Here is a 19681-nt window from a genome sequence, read left to right on the forward strand (position 1 = left end):
GGACTCGAACCACGGTCTCGCCCCGCCTACTCTACTACGAACAGAAATAGGTCATCTTTGTTATTTCTTTTCAAATTTAAAAAAAAATCTTTGTACCTTGCCACTTGTGACAGACACACACGCAGGCACGTGCACAAATCTGGAACCTCAAGTATGGGCACAATACATCAATACATCCCGTTTACTTTTATGTTTCAGTGTTTTATTGTTTTCTTGACAAAGATTTTATGATTCAATTTCAGTCAATTAATTAGAAACTGTTTAAATTTGTGTAGTTATTCTTTTTACATAAATTGCATATTGATAAAATAAGCCATGCACTTTACACATATTTGGATCATCCACAATAGAATTTCTAATACAATACAGAGAACAGGTGAGATGTGTAGTGCTATGGGTTGTATTGTCACAGCCCAGGGAAGAGGTAGAACTTTTTAGACAATGTTGTTCTTTCTTTGCACGGCATTTGATCACGATGATTCTCCTTAAACTCCTTAAGCACCTGTTTCATAAATAAAAACATCATAACAAAACTAGTGAAAAACAGCATAAAGCAGCATTAAAAAGCAACAGGTTAAAAAGTGTTTGTCTAAAGAGGTATGCAACTGTGTCAAGCCTTCAGGTGTCTAAATATGACCAATTATTGTCAATCCTTTTGCAGATCATGTGCCATAGATAAACATTAAGTCATCTTCTACCCAATGTCACTCAAATCTTTCCACAGAAAAATGAATGATCAAAAGGTCAAGATGGCTCTTTTCTAAAAACATTGGTGATCACTAGCGATCAAGTTCAGTAGCAGTTTTGATTGGTCTAAAAATATAAGTAGGCCTACAATAAAGAACACAGGTGCTTGGGACAAAAAATATCAGTAACCAAACACATGTATACAGTTGTGTTCAAAATTATTCAACCCCCAATGCTGTAAATGGTTTTAGGGAATTTAGTGTACATTTGTAATTGTATTCAGAATGAAATCCTACAAGGACTTCTTAAAGAGCCATATGCAACTAAAATGACATCAATTAGTTTTGTAATACAGTAGTAAATGTTTCTTTTGTGAATTCTTCATTGACATAATTATTCAACCCCTTAAAGACTACCACTCTGAAGAACAGAGGTTCAATGAAGTGTTTTCAATCAGGTATTGAAAACACCTGTGGATATCAGGGAGCAGCAATAAAGCCTAATAAGCACCAATTAGGCAGCTTTAAAATGACTGTGATACTCAGCTCCTTCTAGACATTTACTGGTGTGGTTACAAACATGGTGAGGTCAAGAGAATGGTCCAGGAAGACAAGATAACAGGTGATTACTCTTCACAGGAAGGGCAATGGCTATAAGAAGATTGCAAAGATGTTAAACATACCAAGAGACACCATAGGAAGCATCATTCGCAAATTCAAGGCAAAGGGCACTGTTGAAACGCTACCTGGTCGTGGCAGAAAGAAGATGCTGACTTCGACTGCTGTGCGCTACCTGAAGCGTAGAGTGGAGAAAAGTCCCCGTGTGACTGCTGAGGAACTGAAAAAAGATTTGTCAGATGTGGGTACTGAAGTTTCTGCTCAGAAAATATGGCGCACCCTGCGTAATGAAGCCTCCATGCCAGAACTCCCAGGCGCACCCCCTTGCTGTCGCCAAAGAATAAGAAGAGTCTACTGCAGTATGCCAAAAGTCATGTGGACAAACCACAGAAGTTTTGGGATAGTGTTCTGTGGACTGATGAAACAAAATTACAACTGTTTGGGCCCATAGATCAACGCTATGTTTGGAGGAGGAAGAACAAGAAAAGAACACCTTGCCTACTGTGAAGCATGGCAGGGGGTCAATCATGCTTTGGGGCTGTTTTGCTTCTGCAGGTACTGGGAAGCTTCAGCGTGTGCAAGGTACCATGAATTCTCTTCAGTACCAGGAGATTTTGGATGACTATGTGATGCAGTCCGTCACAAACCTGAGGCTTGGAAGACGTTGGACCTTTCAACAGGACAATGATCCCAAGCATACCTCCAAGTCCACTAGAGCATGGTTGCAGATTGAAGGCTGGAACATTTTGAAGTGGCCATCGCAGTCACCAGACTTAAATCCGATTGAGAACCTCTGGTGGGACTTAAAGAAAGCAGTTGCAGTGCGCAAGCCTAAGAATGTGACTGAACTGGAGGCTTTTGCCCATGATGAATGGGCGAAGATACCCGTAGATTGCTGCAAGACACTTGTGTCAAGCTATGCTTCACGTTTTAAAGCTGTTATAACTGTAAAAGGATGTTGTACTAAGTACTAAGATTGAATGTCACTTGGGGGTTGAATAAAACTGATAATGATGTGAGCTCAGAAAAGACATTTGTGGTTATTTCATTATAAATGTTATATTTGTCTGACCTACACGTGCCTCTTTGATTTAATTGTAAGCAGGATGACTGAATGATCATAATCAATGTCAAACCGACCAAAACAATCAATTTCAGTGGGGGTTGAATAATTTTGAACACAACTGTAGCCTTGTGGAGGTTATTATACATTTTTAACGGACTCAATTCCAACCTAACTATTAAAGGTAAAACTTCAGTAGTGTCTTATTTTGGCAAGGACATCACTGGTGCACCCTGTTAATAAAGCAAACCACGACAGCCTTCCTAAACAACAAGGATGTAGCCCTTTTTATGATTAGCAGTATTCACGATGGGTACTATAATTTCACAGTGTTACTGGCCCTGCTGAACAAAACATCAAAACTATTCAATGTGACTTTGCCTTTCTAAAGAGCTCCTCAATGTGGTCCTGGTGAGCATGCTGATGAAATATTTTCACAACATCTTGGATGAAATTTGAGCCTTTCTCTTTGTTCCTGTAGGACAACGTCTCTGTATAAAGAGTAGAAAAAATATTATTTGACAGCAGACGTGCAAACCATATTTCTGGACCATATAGTATTATGAAAAGTAAAATGAGGAAAGGATTTCCTTTACCTGGCGTACTGGATCTTAGGCAACAGAAGTCTTTTTCACGGTGCTCTCTTCCTCTGTTGTTTATTGGCACACTGTCCGGGACATCCACACTGCCTTCCATAGCTGTAACAAAAGCTGCTAATGTACATTGTACTGCACATGTACTGTTCTCAGGACTGTATAGGGGATCTAACTAATCAAATATTTTTATAGACAAAATCATAGCCTACCGTTGATTAAATATTAAGTTCTGTATTACACAGAACTGTACGAATATTCATAGGTTTGCTGTGTCACCCTGTCAATCTGTAACTCACCTCCTCGACATGCCTGGATGAGGATAATTTTTGGCTTGTCCCGCAATCCAGCACAGTTTGGAGTGTTCAAACATTTAAAAATTTCATCGGTGAGGAAAATGTCCTCTTTCTTTTCTTGGGTGGAAACCCCACAGATTCCAGTGGCATTTCCATGCGACATGAACACTACAAAGCAGCTATCCGACTGTAAATGCTCCTCTCGCTGGGCAAAGTCTTGCATAGCAGCAGTCATACCCTGAGGATCAATCGGTCAACAACATTGAGTGATTCTAAATCTTATTTGATACAGCTTTTCTAGTATATACACTTAACATTTTAAAATATATATATAAATAACAGAACTATTGGAATAATGTAAAGACTGAAAAATCTTATATATATAATTTTATTCAAAGTATCCACATCATTAAAACATCAGAAAGAATAGATTCATTGTGTGATCAAACTTTTTGTTGTTAGTGGACAGTTGTATACACCTGTGCAGTGAGATTTGTGAGTGTGACCACAGTGTAACCCAAAGCCGTTAGCAGCCTTTCCATACTCTGCTCATCTTTATCTGCCCCAATCCTGTCATCTATGTACTCAAACTCAACATTGTTGACAAGCAGAGCCAAACGTTTTCTGCCTGGGGATTTGTCCTTTGTTGGGTAAATCTTGCCAGAGAAGAGAATAGAGATGAACATACAAAGAGCTTACACACTTATGTAAAGAGAAAGTTATTATCTTAAGATGAAAAATTGTCCAAATGTTTTGTATAGGCCTATTTAAGTCATGTGATATTATTATACATACATCATCCCCCTCTTTTTTCAGCATTTCTTGTTTAAACTCAGATTTGCATTTCACAAGAGGATCTGGGGCTTCCTGCATGGTTTAAATTATAATATATATTAAAAAAACATATGCGTCTCATAAATAAAGCTTTTGTACAAATTACGATTTTTTTCTACCACTTTCTGTCCACAGCCGTTATTGCCACACTCAACAGCATAATTAACCGGCCCCTTCCATTCTCCTTCGCATTTCCAGCAGAAGAAGAAAGTCCGTTTCATGTTGGCTGTGCACAGAGTGCAATGTACACACAGGTTTCTCTGATCTCGTCGTTCTACCCAAGACTGACACCCCGGACACTGCAACAGTGACAAACAGTACAGGTTTGAATATTGTGTATCAGAGACACTAACAAAGAAAACAAATAACATTACCGAAAGAAAAGTGTGAAACACGAGCCTTACTGCTTTAAAGTCACACAGCCTCCTAGCAGCAAGTATGGAAAGGTTCTCTTCCCAGAACTCCTTTTGTTTGGGTGTCAGTGGTATCCATTGACAGATAGCCTGATAAGACAGCTTTGCTTTGCCCCGACCCTCATGAAATCTAGGGCAGGTAAATTCAGTTTCCTTCTAAAATGCAACAGTTAGTTAAACATGCACATGAATAAATATCAATCTACATGTCAACAGTGAAATTGTGACTGACCTGTTTAAGATAATACTTAAACCAAGCAACGACATAGTCTGAAGTCATTTGATGGCCACATGGCAAATTAACTGATAAAAAAAGAGGATTTTTTATACAGTGATAGTTCCATAGCAATATATGGTATAGTTGAAAAATAAACCGTATTAACAAACTGTTAATAATATTTTATTTTATATTAGTAATATTTATATTTATAATACACTAATATTTATATTTATAATACACAATAGAAAAGAAAAGAGATTTATCTACATTGTTAGTTTTTTCCCTTAATCTCACACCATAGGACACATGTACAGATTATTTGTCAACCCATATATTTTTAAGCCTATAATTTTTAAATGAAACTATGTGTGGACATGTCAAATGTAAATGCTTGTTTGTCAAATCGAATATAAAATATGACATTTTAAATGTATTACGATTATCGTAAAATGTCATTATCATATCATCTCACTTTCTATTAAAAAGCACTAGTAGGGGTGGTCGAATAGTATCCACTCACCAAGTACCCCTCTTCCAGCTGGTGGGAATACTTCAGAACTGCAATATGACTTCTTGGGGTTGAAGATCACTTCAAAAGAAAATCCTTTTAAAATACATAATATGGATTTTCTAAAAGTCATATAGGCCTATTTTTACTTTCATTTTCAGAAGTTCCTTTTAAAACAGAGTTCGTCAGTTTCACTTTCACTGTAAATGCAATTTGTTCTTTAATTATTTTTTTCTATAATTATTCAATTTAATTTCTTTAATTACTTAATTTAAGATTAGGCTCAATCTACGATGCAGTGTTTGGAAAGATATGGTTAAAAATGACTCACACGACTGTCCAAGGAGAGTTTTCACAGAGTCTTCCAATTGATCGGCCTCTTCAGTCATTTTTCATTTAAAAGGTTAACAATAGCAATGAACCACACACAGCCTTCCAACAAGTAGCGTAAGCTAAACAATATGCTTTAGGTAGCAGGTACAGTTAGCCTACACCAAGCCTTTTTGAGGACTGGCTGTTTTTAGCTTCACTTTCATGTAGCGTAAGCTATGACGTAACGTTACATCCGAGTGAACACGGAGACGGAGGGAGAACAAAGTGGACTTCTGTAGGCTACTTGTTACTTATGTATATCATACAGTGGTGTAGTCTACGTGATACGCAGGTATACGCCGTATACCCACTAGAAAAGATCAAGAATTTCCGTATACCCACTTAAAAAAGCGCAAGGTTACGTAACAACATCGTTTGTGTCATAAAACTACGACCCACTGACTTTTGGTGCAACCACGAGATATGAAACCAAAGAGGTCATTAAAGGCAGCATTTAGACTATCAGTGTTATTCGTGCAGCTGCAGCAGGTGTTACAGACAATGAGCCCGACGAGGCTCATGCGATGCTTTACGCGGGGTCCCCACTCCTCGCGTTAGTGTTCCGGGGTCGCAATGTGCACACTGTTCGCCCGTGTATACTTTCTGCCTTTAACTCACCCCACTTTTAAAACCACTGTGTAGTCTTTAATAAAACGAGCATATTTGTTATCATTAACATAACTGCAAGTCATATTGTGACTGCTGGCATGTTAAATTGTATCTAACTAGCCAACTTCACAAACGTTAGTTTGTGTGTTGAATCAATACATGAGGGAGAAAGGGAGAGATAACTTATTCTACAATGTTTATAATTGTTTTAGATGATAAGAGATGAGAACTCCTTACAAGCCTTGTGAAAGTCAAGCTAGAGACACTGGCAGCAATCTATAGGTGCAACAGGTGCTTGATAAAAGTGCACAAATGTTCATTGTTAATTATTATAGTTCACTATCAATGTCAATAATAGATGCAACTTACATAAGTGTGTGAAAAATCTAGTTATTAGGGACGAGTATCAGAGTTTGATTTTAACCATTTTTTTCAATATGATTTACTGTAAGTCTCTGACTTGGCCTTAGTTAAACTAAATCAAAATCTAAAGTTTATACTTTCACAAGATATTCTTTACATTATGTGGTTGCCCTGCTTAAAAAAACAATAGAACCCTGCCCAAAACACAAGAGATGCAGATGGGAATCAATAGAAAAGGCATAAAATAAAAAATTATAAAGAAATGTGTTTCATAATGGTATTTAAATGGAAACCACTAGAATGTATGTAATACTATTTTTAGCAGGATGGTTTTGTGTAGAAATACTTAATAGCTTTATCCCGTGGATCACTAATGTGAATTGAAAATTGCCAGCTGACAAAACCTGTGCTTTAGTGACTGTATACATAAATAAAACTCTTAACTGACTGATTTAAAACCAGCAAGTCCCACAGCTGTCATTGGCTATTGAAATCTTGCTTGCAATAAATCTTTCTTGATTATATATAGAGGCATACTCTATCCTTGCATTCGTGAGTGTGGTGGTGCTCATGGGTTGTCGACCTGGGACGGATGAGTAGGCTGGGGGGAATCATAGTATACTCACTACAAAAAACTAGACTACACCACTGATATCATATATATATATATATATATATATATATATATATATATATATATATATATATATATATATATAGGCTATATATGCATATATTGGTAAATAAAGCCTATTCACTTTGGGTTTCGTTGTTATTGTTCATGCGATTAATTTAACGTTCTTAATTGTACAATAATAGGCTACTTTGTAACAGTTTTATACGTTATTTATTTCATTTTAATTTCAATTAAATAGTATTATAAACATAAATACAAATAAATAAACAAGCAAATAAGTATCTTCATTAGGTTTGTTTGTTTGTGTGTTATTTTATTTTGTACGTTTAATTTCACCTTCTATTTATTTACACAAAGTCGCACATCCACTGTTCTTGAGGGAGTGGAGACGAAACGCGTTTGACCTTTCCGCTTGCCGTATAATGTGTTTTTTGTTCAAAGATGGCTGCGCTCCAGAGTGGGGTTACCACAAGATGTCTCAGGACATGTTTGTTTCGACAAATAAAAGCGGGCATTTCCACTGTTCCTTTTGTTATGACAGAGAACGAGGTTAGTCGGACGCATGTAATTGTTTGTATATTGAGATGTCCATCAAAGTGCGCAAATCCAGTAGCTACTTTGTAAGGCTTGACTTTGAGATATGCTAAACAGCTAAGTTCATAAATGTGCATGTGTTGATGACTGTGGATCGTTGCTTTACATTTTCTTTAAAAGCATTTATTTATGTCTGTTAAGACGTAGCGTCCATGTAGAGATTATGTTTGTCTGTTTTGTTCTTGTTGAAAGAACATTGATGACTGTACAAGTCACCAAGTGTCATGTACAGTCTTGGTTTCTTAGTGGGATCATTGCACTAAAACGTATTGTCCATCATCATAATAAAATGTTTTTATTGCTGTTTACACACGAGAAGAACATCAGCGTCCTTTATGTTGTTAACGTTATGTTTATTATTAATCTCTTATCTAGTTATGTCACAAACATGTTGACTCTTATTTCAGTGGTTTGTACCAAGATCACATCTTCACACTGTCAGAGGAAGTAAAGCTTCACTTGGTAGGGCACTGCTTGGAGGTTACAGCCATGGACGGTTCTTATTGGTCAGCACTGTGCCGGTTAGACACAGCAGCACTTCAGAGGTGGGTTGTGTTTACAGCTGTTCAATTGTAGATTTGTACTTTTGTCATACATTGAATTAATAGATGAATCGCTGATAATGGCACTTTTTGTGGAGAGAGACAGAAAAAATAGTTTGTCTGCACCTTTTATTTCATATGTTTTGCAGATACAGATTAACACGTACAATTTGTTTATTTTACAGAAAATTGAAGCCGTTCAGAGTACATTACCTACAACAGAAGCTGTAGATGTTGCTCTCTCAGCTCCTATTCTAAATCCTATTGCTGACCCAGCCCCTGTTGCCATGCAACCAATCACAGAGCAGGTGGCTGAGGGTCCTGTTGCAGCTTTAGATGTTCTACAGGGAGTTGGTGCTGAGGCCAGCCTGTCAGATCTTGGCCTAGGCAGCTACACACCTGTCGGCTTGATCCAGAATCTGCTCGAGTTTATGCATGTTAGTATTGGACTTCCATGGTGGGGTGCTATTGTTGCAGGTAAGAATGTATTTAAAAATGTATGTTATATACATCAGGCCAATGTTGGCTTGCTCACCGGGAGACTGCATTGAAGAGCTCTTTTCCAAAACGCATTAAACGGCAAATAAATAAAAAATGAGTTTGTCATGCCATTTTGCTGTGTACTAAACCTATTCACTGCTCCATCAATGTTTCATGCCAAATCGCTATTTTTCCTTTTTTTAAATTTACTGCAATATGCAGTTTCTTTCCAAAACGCTGTAAATCCCGTACCTGTTTTTAGCCTAAATGCGATAAGTCGCTCGTTAGTGATGCGCGTGCATCATGTTTAGAACCTGTGTTCTACATTGTGAAACTAAGTCAGTCTTCTATAAACTACCAACGACTACACATATGAGGAAAGAAAAGTTACAATTCAATTTTCAAATGACACCAAAGGAGTATAGCTCCAGGGTTTAACTGTGCGCGTGTCATTTCACCATAGATTGCTTCAATAATCTTGGGGCGTTCACTGCAGGATATGTTAAATAAGTATCCTTGAAAGAGGGGGCAATACTACCTTTATTTGGACCTGTTGGCTCCATCGAATCACAACCTGTAAATTAGGGATTGACATTTAAAGCAAAAATAATATTCGAAGATTGATGAGAAGAACTATTCAAAACTTATTCGAAATTCGCACCCCTCCCCCACATGGACACATTTTCAGTATTACACACACATAAATGGAGAGAGAGACCTTTTATACTTTAAATCCGTGATGACACACTGCTTTATTTATTATGGAATAGGTAATCTTACATCAAGCTATACATTAAGATAACGCACTGAAACATTAATATACGGCGTTTAATAACAATCCGGAACGATTTCACGAATTAATAGCTCAAAAGGTTTCCATTTCTATTGTCATGATAAAAAAAATTCTTGACTAACAGTAAACTCGGGCTGTACAAACTCCATAAGATTTTTAAAGCCCTCTCCTTCGACAAAGGCGATCGGAAGCATATCCTTAGCGATCATCTTAGTAATTAAAATGGTTATTTGCCCCGCCCGTCTAGCATTCAAATTGGTTGGTCTGACCATAAAACTAGCAACTGATTGCTGACCTGTCGATGGACCTGCTGGGTGCTTCGCCCTCAAATGACTGTGCATTGTAGTTGTTGATCCATGATAAGCCAGTTTTGGATTGTAGAGTTTGCACTGCACTTTATTCTCATTCATTTTATTAAAGGACCCCCACACAGAACTCATTTTTGACACTGTCTCAATTTATCGTATCTGTTATGCCACGCGGGTCTACAGTGTGCGTAACTTCGTTAATAATTGTTGTGTGTCTCTAACTGACAGCCTTTAGGTTTACGGTGAGTTGTTATTGGCAGCGCCACCCTTTGGTTACATCAGGGGTGTCCTATGTCGGTCCTGGAGGGCAACAGTCCTGCAGAGTTTAGCTCCAACTTGGCTCAACACACCTGTTTTGAAGTTTCTAGTCTGGCTTTGTGAGACCTTGATCTGCTGTTCAGGTGTGTTTGATTAGGGTTGAAGCTAAAATTTGCAGGACACAGGCCCTCCAGGACTGACTTTGGTAACGGGTAACATTTTCATGCGTGACATGTTTTTTTTAAGATCGCACACACTATTCGAAATTCTATAATTAACAACCGTATCGAGTATTCGAAATTCGTGACTCATCCCTACTGTAAGTGTGACTATTTCTTTTTGTGTTCAAAAAATCTTGTACCTTATGTCTGTGTTTAGCTAATGCAAATAACGCTAACGTTAACATTAGGGCTGCAGCTATCGAATAATTTTGTAAAAGAGTAATCTAGCGAAAATTCCATCAATTAATCGGATACAACTTTTTTATTGCTAAGCTCAATAGCAATATTAAATATAGAAGTGAAAATGGGACAGGTTTCTTAAAATGAACAACTTATTTGTTTTTTTAGAAAAATCAAAAAAGAAAAATATGCATTGGAAGAATGCATCTAAAATTAGCATTTAAGTATTAACCATTGTTTTACTGTCAGTACTTGTACTGTGAACAATTTGAAGTGTGAACAATAAAGTTGTCTGAGATGATTTAAGTGCCTTACATTCTGGGTTTAATTAAAAGACAAAAACAAATAACAATAAATGACCTGATTGATGATATTTTTCACAAAAGCAAAATATCATTATCATAAAGTAAGTTCATGGCTGTGCATGTATAAACCCTATTCATTTCAAGCAAACTAAAATCAAACAAAAATTTCCAAACCTGCTTTATAGAAGCACATCAATGTTATTCAACGATCAGCTTTAGTATTCAAACAAAAGCAAGCTATCAACTGCGTATTTATCCAGGCAATGGTATACAGAAAGTATATACGTTTCATTTTTTTTTATAAATTGCTTTGGTAAATTGCCGTCGAATAAACGTTTAAATATTCTGGTGGCGCCTGTGACTTGTGCAACCCGTCTAACAAAAAAATTGCGAAAAATTTGACGTGGGCTTTGAAATTTTAAAGAGGGTTCGAGGCAGATTAATGTTACTCGAGTATTCTTTGTAATCGAGTAACTCGAGGAATCGTCACAGTCCTAGTTAACATGTACCGTCACTTCTGGGGTATTATAGTTTGTTTATCTAGCTATGAACTCTAGTTTAACTGTTCAATCTATTATCATATATCTACCAGATGTTTCTTCATCAGACTCGGGCTCAAACTGGTAAGGTAAAATCACCGCCATCTCTATCTATTCACTGTATATAACATTCAACCACCTGTAAACAGTAATCCAGTAATGATGGCAGGCGTTCCATCTGCGACACATGATGAACGCTTTTGACCAATAACCGCAGACTCCTTTAATGATGATAGGCGTTCTGTTTGCGGCACATGCTGAACGTGTTTGACCAATCACAACAGAGACTACACCATCTGACCAATCACATGATACTAGGTTAGCGGATAGGAGGGGATTAGACAAATGTATCGCGGATTTTATCATTTGAGAGTCAGGCAAGAAGTATGGTAAGAATAACTGCTTATTTTTACGACATAATAGTGTTTTTACACCTTGTATTTACATAAACTTGTTGTTGGACACTCCATAAACCAAAGTAGGACCGTAAAAATCCAATGTAACTTACTCTTTAATAGAAGCACCACAGTTCCATTTAATAAATTTATTTTATCATTTAGTCCCTTTTATTATTGGCTGAGTATCACCACATTATATTTATATGCATAAGGTGAACTGACACCACGGTAAATTAACTTGTTACTGTTTTGTTACTGTTTCTTTTATCATTTAGTCCCTTTTATTATTGGCTGAGTATCACCACATTATATTTATATTTATATGCATAAGGTGAACTGACAGCACGGTAAATTAACTTGTTACTGTTTTGCCAATCAGAAACTGGCTCGATAGGATCACTTGTTATGTCTCGAAGTCTCTAGGCTTGTTATGATCATATGTTCAGTGACACAAATGTATAACATGCTTTTTTAATCACATTGATTTGACAGGAATTATATCAGTTTTATCATCTCTGTTTTTCAGGCACTATTATCGCCCGTTGTGTCGTGTTCCCTGTAATTGTGAAGGGACAGAGGGAAGCGGCCAAGCTGAACAACGTCATGCCAGAAATGACCAAACTCACTAACCGCATGAATGAGGCCAAGCAGAGCGGTAATAAATTTGAATGTAAGTGTTTTGTTATAAACCATCACGTACTTTTTGTCTTATCCATTGCTATGGGCTATGTGCATGCGTGACTTCCGCATTTCACAGTTTTCTTAAAGAGTAGGTAGCATGAGATCATGAAAATGACATTTCATGCAGTCTGTTATGTTGACGTGTTTGAAAGTAAGCTGTCTGCCAAGTTGTAAGTCCGAAGGTGAATAAATAACAAAGTTATTTGCTTGTAAAAATGGGAGTCGACTCTGAATCACACAAACGAGACGTGGAATAGTTCACCCGCATATCTACGTCACTATACATAGTCCCCGCATACGTTTTGCTGAGACTGCCGTGAAAACTTATTTCTCCTCCCCCAAACACTGTCGCTCGTTCGTGATGCCTGTGGATCATGTCTAGAGCTGGTGTTCTACGGTGTGAAACCAAGTCCTTCTTATTTCAACTACCAGTGGAAGAACGTCTGAGGGAAAACGGTTACAATTCATTTTTCGAACTATACCAAAGGAGTATAACCCCAGGGTTTAACTGTGCACGTCATTTCACCGAAGATTGCTTTAATAATATTGGCGCGTTCACTGCAGGGTATGTGAAACGACTATCCTCGAAAGAGGGGGCAATACCAACTCTATTTGGACCTGTTAGCTCCACCGAATCACAACCTGTCAGTGTGACTATTCATTTTTGTCTTAACTTCAAGAAATATTTTCGTACCTTATGTGTGTGTTTAGCTAATGCATATAACACTAACATTAGCATGTACTGTTATTTCTGGGGTGTTACAGTTTGTTTATCTGGCTATTAACTTTGCATTTTGACACATTTGCTGCATGTGCACCTTTATAGAAATATTTTGGTGATACTACAATCATTTTTCGTAACGTCGACTTTCTGAAGTGCTCTATGTACCATGGCAACGCACAGTTTAGACGAAATAATAGTATTATTAACGTATTAACAGTATTTTAAGAAAAAAATATTTTATTTCATTGATGAGCAAAAGCACAACATGCATGTTGTCACACTGGGTGTTTTTATGACAAGAGTTGTCACTTGCCACTGACAAACATCGTGCTTCCAGTCGTGGTGGAGTTTGTGTGGATTAGCGTCTTCTGATGCTTCCTCGTCAGACTCGGGCTCAAATTGGTACTGTAAAATCACCGGCAACTCTAGCTACACAAACAATGTATCAAAAAAATCCAATAACATGTAAACCGTAATACTGTAATGATGGTAGTGGGGTTCCATTTGCGCAAAATGATGGACTCGTTTGACCAATAACAACAGACTAAACCATCTGACCAATCACATGACACAAGGTTAGTACCTATGCTAGGTACTCTTTAAAGCAGAGAGAATTGGAAAAAAGAGAAAATAGTTATAAATTTAGCAGATTCTGTACATTATATAGAAGTGCTGTTCTACCGTATTTGGAATGATACTTTCATTACTTAACATTTCGTTATAACATTCAAATATGGTATAACACAACTTCTATATACCACTGCTGTGTGCTGCGATTGACAGCATCAGCCAAATTTCTCTCTGCTTTAAGTCTCCCCAACCGGAAACTAGGGTTCGTCCCGTGAAACGCGTCCCGTGAAACGCAGAACTCACGCATGCATAGAGCCCATTGCCTGTTCTTTTCTATTAGTTCTCTATAATGCAGCAAGAAGTTTGTTCATTGTTCCACTGTTTACTAAAGCAGTACAATAATTTCCCCAATACTTTTCTTTGCTCCGACAAACATGTGATTTCTCGTAATTTTCTAGTTTCAAAGGCCTACACTGACTTGATGATGTTTCAGAAGAAACATGATGTCAACCCCCTGCGTGGGTTTCTTGTGCCCTTAGTACAGGTCAGTTATTGACTCACTTCATTATGTTCATATTAGGGCGGTCCAACAATTAATGGGCAATAATCACATCTAGACTAAAAGTGTGTGTTCACATAATATCTGTCTGTGTGTATATCAATTTGTAGTTAGAACACATAGACCAGCACATACATGTACATTATCTCACAGAAGTGAGTACGCCCCTCACATTTTAGTAAATATTTTATCTTTTCATGTGACAACACTGAAGAAATGACGCTTTGCTACAATGTAAAGTAATGAGTGAGTGTACAACTTGTATAGCATTGTAAATTTGCTGTCCCCTCAAAATAACTCAACACACAGGTTTTAATGTCTAAAATGCTGGCAACAAAAGTGAGTACACTGCAAAGTGAAAATGTCCAAAGTGGGCGCAAAGTGTCAATATTTTGTGTGGCCACCATTATTTTCCAGCACTGTCTTAACTCTCTTGGGCATGGAGTTCACCAGAGCTTCACAGGTTTCCACTGGATTCCTCTTCAGCTCCTCCATGACGACATCACGGAGCTGGTGGGTGTTATAGACCTTGCGCTCCTCCACCTTCTGTTTGAGGATGCCCCACAGATGCTTAATAGGGTGTAGGTCTTCACCTTCAACCTCAGCTTCTTTAACAAGGCAGTTGTCGTCTTGTAGGTGAGTTTTGGGACGTTATCATGTTGGTATCCTGCCCTTGCGCCCCAGATGGGAGGGGATCATGCTAAGCATCAGTATGTCACAGTAAATGTTGGCATTCATGGTCCCTCAATGAACTGTAGCTCCCGAGTGCTGACAGCACTCATTTAGTCCCTGACGATGACAATCCCACCACCATGCTTGACTGTAGGCAAGACACACTTGTTTTTGTTCTCCTCACCTGGTGGCCACCGCACATGCTTGACACCATCTGAACCAAATAATTTTATCTTAGTCTCATAGGACATGGTTCCAGTAATCCATGTCCTTAGTCTGCTTGTCTTGATGGCTTTCTTGTGCATCATCTTTGTGCCACCTTGCTGCAGCTCAGTTTCAGGGTCTTGGCAATCTTCTTGTAGCCTGGGCCATCTTTATGTAGAGCATCAATTCTTTTTTTATGATCCTCCGAGAGTTCTTTGTCATGAGGTGCCATGTTGAACTTCCAGTGACCAGTTTGAGAGAGTTTAACACACCTGATACCTTGTAACAATAACGAATCGCATGACACCGGTGAGGGAAAATTACTAATTGGGGCCAATTTGGACATTTTCACTTAGAGGTGAACACACTTTTGTTGCCAGCGGTTTAAACATTAACAGCTGTGTGTTGAGTTATTTTGAGGGGACAGCAAATTTACACTGTTATACAAGCTGTACACTCACTACTTAACATTGTAGCAAAGTAACATTTCTTCAGTGTTGTCACATGAAAAGTTATAATAAAATAGTTACTCAAATGTGATGGGTTTACTTACTTCTTTGAGACTGTATATTATGTAAACACAAACCTTTTTTTCTGGATGCGATTAATCGTTTAACAGCCCTAGTTTATATTTCTGTTATGTTTTTCACCACATTGTGTTTGTGTCACCAAATGTGTTGTGAATTTGGATGGTGAGTAATTAAAATGTGTATTATCTTTCTCTTCAGGCTCCAATCTTCATTTCGTTCTTCATTGCTTTGCGCAAAATGGCATATCTCCCTGTACCAAGTTTACAGACTGGCGGCCTCTGGTGGTTCCCAGACCTAACAGCATCTGATCCATTTTACATTCTCCCCATAGTGGTGACGGGCACAATGTTTGCCATCTTAGAGGTAAGCATTTAAATTAGTAATAAAAATAAATAAATTAGTTGATTACATTATGTAATATATTAAAAAAAATTCATTTAATATAAATCTCAAGTCTACTTTTTACCCAGACAATGGAAGCAGAGGCACAGTAATAACTGTTCATAAAAAATACTTCTTAATTCCCACACTGAACTATTAAACAGAGGTGGAAAAGTACAAAATATTATACTCAAAAACAAGTACTAATACTTTGATGAAATTCTACTTGAGAACAAGTTAAATGACCAGTCAAAAAATGTACTCAAGTAAAAGTAAAAAGTAGCTAGTTTAAAATTGACCCAATTAAATAGTTACCTAGTTACTTTTTTTTTTGGCAACACCAACAATAGTCATCATAGTGCCTAATTTATATATTACAACATGTTACAAGTGCACTGCAACAAATAAAGAATTGTTTGTCTTGTTTTGCAGAAATATCAAAGAATCATATAGCAAAAATATAACAGAAAAATATTAAAACAATAAACATTTTCTTCAGAAGCAAAATTAAGCCTTAAAAAAGAGTTTAAGCCTTAGCAGTTTGTACCATTGATAATTTGTTAAGAAGCTAAGGTTCAGTAGTAAATCCACGTATAAATGGTTCCGCACAGGGGTGCACGTTGGTACGAAACGAGAGTAAATGTACTGATTTACAATTGTAACCCGGTCGTTACCATGGAAACATTTTTGCCGTTGATCGCAGTGAACAAGAAACATGAATCCCAAGAGTTGAATACGTTTGCTACGTATCTGCTGTTTACCGCCAAAGTCTTGTTAAGTGAGGCAACTTAAACTAAAACACAGACAGAGATGCTCCGTTTTGTTTTGTTCAGAGCTTCACAGCGCGCTTTGGGGGTGTTGCCATGTTTACTTATTTTTAAGCGCTTAGTATTTGTTGTTTAGTCTTTTCTTATGAAGCTGCAGATACATTTCACAATTAATAAAGTGAATATTTACACGTAGTTCCTTTGCCTTATTAAATGTGTCGATGTGTAGGTTTATTTTGGGCTTGTCCTTTTTTGCTTTTTACAACAATATGATCTTGCAACACGGTCCTTTTTACGGCAGGGCTGGTGAGGCTTTTCAAAATGGATGAAATATCAAGCATATTCAAGTGACTTTCTTGCCCTGCGCTTACAGAAGAGATAGACATATGAGACACACTGTGTAAATGTAGTGTAGACACATTAGTGAACCGTGCAGCCTACAAAATGGGATTAAACACTTAAAATATAGCATTATTCACCAATGTTGTTTTAACTTTTACTAAACTGTCCAAACTTCTTATTAGTTACCGATGCAACAAGGGTACGAGCATTTATTGAACAAACATAATTTTTTCTTTACCTGTTCATTCTTGGACATAAGGATTTATAAAAGATGCTAGTTTGCACAGCATCCATAATCCTGTCTTGAAGCTGAAAAAATGGTTGCTTAAATATGGGTTTACTTTATTGTCTTAAACAGTCATAGTTCGATGGGGTTTCACCTTTAGGACAAGTGCATTACCAAAGTCTAACTTCTCCGTCTCATCAGCTCTTCTGGTATTGATGTAAAAACTCTCGCGCCCATCATTCACTGGAGTAATTTCATTTCACGTTCTTTTCCTTGCAATGTTTCATTTTTTACTCCGTAATGAATGTGATTTTAGATATAACGAAGTACAAAACATCACACAAATCATACTTAAGTACAAGTAAAATTACAGTACAGATTTTCAAAGGTCACCAAAAACCTACTCAATACAGTAACATGAGTACATGTAATTTGTTACTTTCCACCTTTGCTATTAAAAGGTCTTAGAAGATTTAGAATATAACAAACTCACATGGACTATTTTTATGGGGATCATGTTGTCCTTTCTAGAGTCCCTGGTCGATGTAGACTTTTGTTGTATTTTTTTTAAAGCTTAAATGTTTTAATGCATGTGCATGTTAAACAAAGTAAGTTATAGGGGCTGACCTCTCATTTAATTTTTTAACTATTACTTTCAGATATAATTATAGTAAAATATCATTTTTTATATAGAAATATGAATTGAGATGAATGCGCTGTATGACATCTAGTTTATTTTGGGGCTTTTAAACTGTATTTTATCATTTTTTTTTAGTTGGGAGCTGACTCTGGTGTCGACAACCCCAATCTGAGAGCTATGAAGACTGTCTTCAGGATCATGCCCTTTGTTATCCTCCCTATGACAATTAACTTCCCCACAGTGAGTTAATATTTCTTCCTTTGTCCCTAGTGCTTCAGCCTTTAACCAAACTTTCACATACTATTTGTGATGAGATCTGTTTTCTCTTTTGTATTAATTTTCACTGGTGTAACTCTATCTATGTTTTTTCCAGGCTGTATTTACCTACTGGATGACCTCTAACGTCTTCTCCCTGGGTCAGGTGGCCCTGCTTAGGCATCCAGCAGTGAGACAGAAGCTGAGCATCCCACAACGCATCGCACACCCACCCTCAGCGCTGCCTAAAAATGAAGGTTTCATTGAAAGCGTCAAGAATGGTGTGGACTTTTAATTGATTTTATTCTCTCATCCCTCTCTATTTATGCTTGTTTAATGCTTGTTGTAACGTGTGTGTGCGCGCGGGCATGTTTTCAGGATGGAAGAATGCTCAGTTGGCTCAGCAGCTGGAGGAAAGAGAAAGGAGAATTAAAGGGCATCTTGATATGGCAGCCAAAGGTGAGAGTCCATTCTCCATTTCAAAACCCAGTAGTTAGAAGAAACTGCATCTACTGTCTACATTAATAGATAGCTTTTTAAGTAGTATCCCCCTAAATGGCTGCCTGGCTTCATTTTTTTTGTGCTCTGCACAAACAGAATTGAATGTTAGCACATTGCTAAGATACAGCATGACAAATACATCATGTACATTAAAGTTGTTGCCATGACAGTAACAATGTTTTTAAAAAATATTGGCAGTATTATACTTGATATATCCTCATTTGTCTTTTGCCATCTAGGATACATTTTTCACAATTCCCATTTTGGGTTTGTAGTTTTAGTGAAGACACATGCAATGCATCATTTGAATTTGATCATCACAGGGTATCTCAAAAGGCAGAATTAACAATTCCATAAATATTGGCAACAAAAGATGTTTTTGTGAATGAATGTGCTTGTGTGTATACTTTTGTAGCCATAATGGCTTGGCATGCGTTTTTCTTTTCACAATATACATTTCTGCATCTTTCCAAGGTCCATTGAGGCAGACTTTTACCCACAATCCCCTGCAGCAGTCAGCAGCACCAATTACAATGGGAAAGGCAACTGTTCCCAAACAAGATAAGAAGAGACCATGGGAAGACACGATTGGCTAAAAGATCACTGGCAAATTGTGCCATAGCTTTGTACATATGTGTTAAGATGGACTGAGGAAATGATGATACAATTAAGTCTTGGGTGTGAAATGGAAAAGTTGTTGTATTATGTATTCGTATTAAAGAGCAATTTGGTTGCCTTACTGTTGTCTTATGTCTTTTAAAAAGGAATCTCACACTTTTATTTACCCACCAGGGCACAT

The 19681-nt window shown here is 37.3% G+C and overlaps 2 protein-coding genes across 7 annotated transcripts; one reads left to right on the forward strand and one right to left on the reverse strand.

Moving 5' to 3' along the window:
* Positions 1 to 206: 206 nt before the first annotated feature.
* casp23 (caspase 23, apoptosis-related cysteine peptidase) lies at positions 207 to 6003 on the reverse strand. 6 transcript variants are annotated; one of them, XR_008907778.1, is made up of 12 exons: positions 5563 to 6002; positions 5244 to 5312; positions 4736 to 4806; positions 4495 to 4659; positions 4210 to 4389; positions 4052 to 4123; positions 3736 to 3912; positions 3260 to 3494; positions 2964 to 3065; positions 1433 to 2858; positions 1251 to 1337; positions 419 to 502 (listed from the first exon to the last, which is right to left on the reverse strand). XR_008907778.1 is itself a non-coding variant. In XM_056759439.1 (11 exons), the coding sequence occupies exons 1-11, from the start codon at positions 5618 to 5620 to the stop codon at positions 407 to 409; spliced, it is 1332 nt and encodes a 443-aa protein (XP_056615417.1). In that variant the 5' UTR covers positions 5621 to 6003; the 3' UTR covers positions 207 to 406. The 6 variants fall into 6 exon arrangements, 3 of the variants coding, with proteins under 3 accessions (XP_056615417.1, XP_056615438.1, XP_056615412.1); XM_056759439.1 differs by lacking the exon at positions 1251 to 1337 and having other exon boundaries at positions 207 to 502; positions 2749 to 2858; positions 4495 to 4656; positions 5563 to 6003; XM_056759460.1 differs by lacking the exon at positions 1251 to 1337 and having other exon boundaries at positions 207 to 502; positions 2749 to 2858; positions 5244 to 5327; positions 5563 to 6003.
* Positions 6004 to 7647: 1644 nt separating this feature from the next.
* oxa1l (OXA1L mitochondrial inner membrane protein) lies at positions 7648 to 19621 on the forward strand. The gene is made up of 10 exons (XM_056747865.1): positions 7648 to 7761; positions 8214 to 8351; positions 8534 to 8825; positions 12357 to 12500; positions 14264 to 14349; positions 15969 to 16133; positions 18262 to 18366; positions 18500 to 18662; positions 18760 to 18840; positions 19357 to 19621. Exons 1-10 carry the CDS (start codon positions 7654 to 7656, stop codon positions 19476 to 19478), a joined length of 1404 nt encoding a protein of 467 aa, XP_056603843.1. The 5' UTR covers positions 7648 to 7653; the 3' UTR covers positions 19479 to 19621.
* The last annotated feature ends 60 nt before the right edge of the window (positions 19622 to 19681 follow it).

This window comes from Triplophysa dalaica, chromosome 1 (genome assembly GCF_015846415.1).
Source record: "Triplophysa dalaica isolate WHDGS20190420 chromosome 1, ASM1584641v1, whole genome shotgun sequence".
Taxonomy (NCBI): Eukaryota; Metazoa; Chordata; class Actinopteri; order Cypriniformes; family Nemacheilidae; genus Triplophysa; species Triplophysa dalaica.

Coding starts and splice junctions, on each gene's coding strand:
- casp23 (XM_056759434.1), bottom strand. CDS start 5,620: ATGACTGAAGAGGCCGATCAATTGGAAGACTCTGTGAAAACTCTCCTT. Junction 4,807..5,243: donor AGCTGGAAGAGGGGTACTTG/GTGAGTGGATAC, acceptor TTTTTTTATCAG/TTAATTTGCCATGTGGCCAT. Junction 3,913..4,051: donor TGAAAAAAGAGGGGGATGAT/GTATGTATAATA, acceptor TTCTCTGGCAAG/ATTTACCCAACAAAGGACAA.
- oxa1l (XM_056747865.1), top strand. CDS start 7,654: ATGGCTGCGCTCCAGAGTGGGGTTACCACAAGATGTCTCAGGACATGT. Junction 12,501..14,263: donor GAGCGGTAATAAATTTGAAT/GTAAGTGTTTTG, acceptor GTAATTTTCTAG/TTTCAAAGGCCTACACTGAC. Junction 18,367..18,499: donor TGACAATTAACTTCCCCACA/GTGAGTTAATAT, acceptor TGTTTTTTCCAG/GCTGTATTTACCTACTGGAT.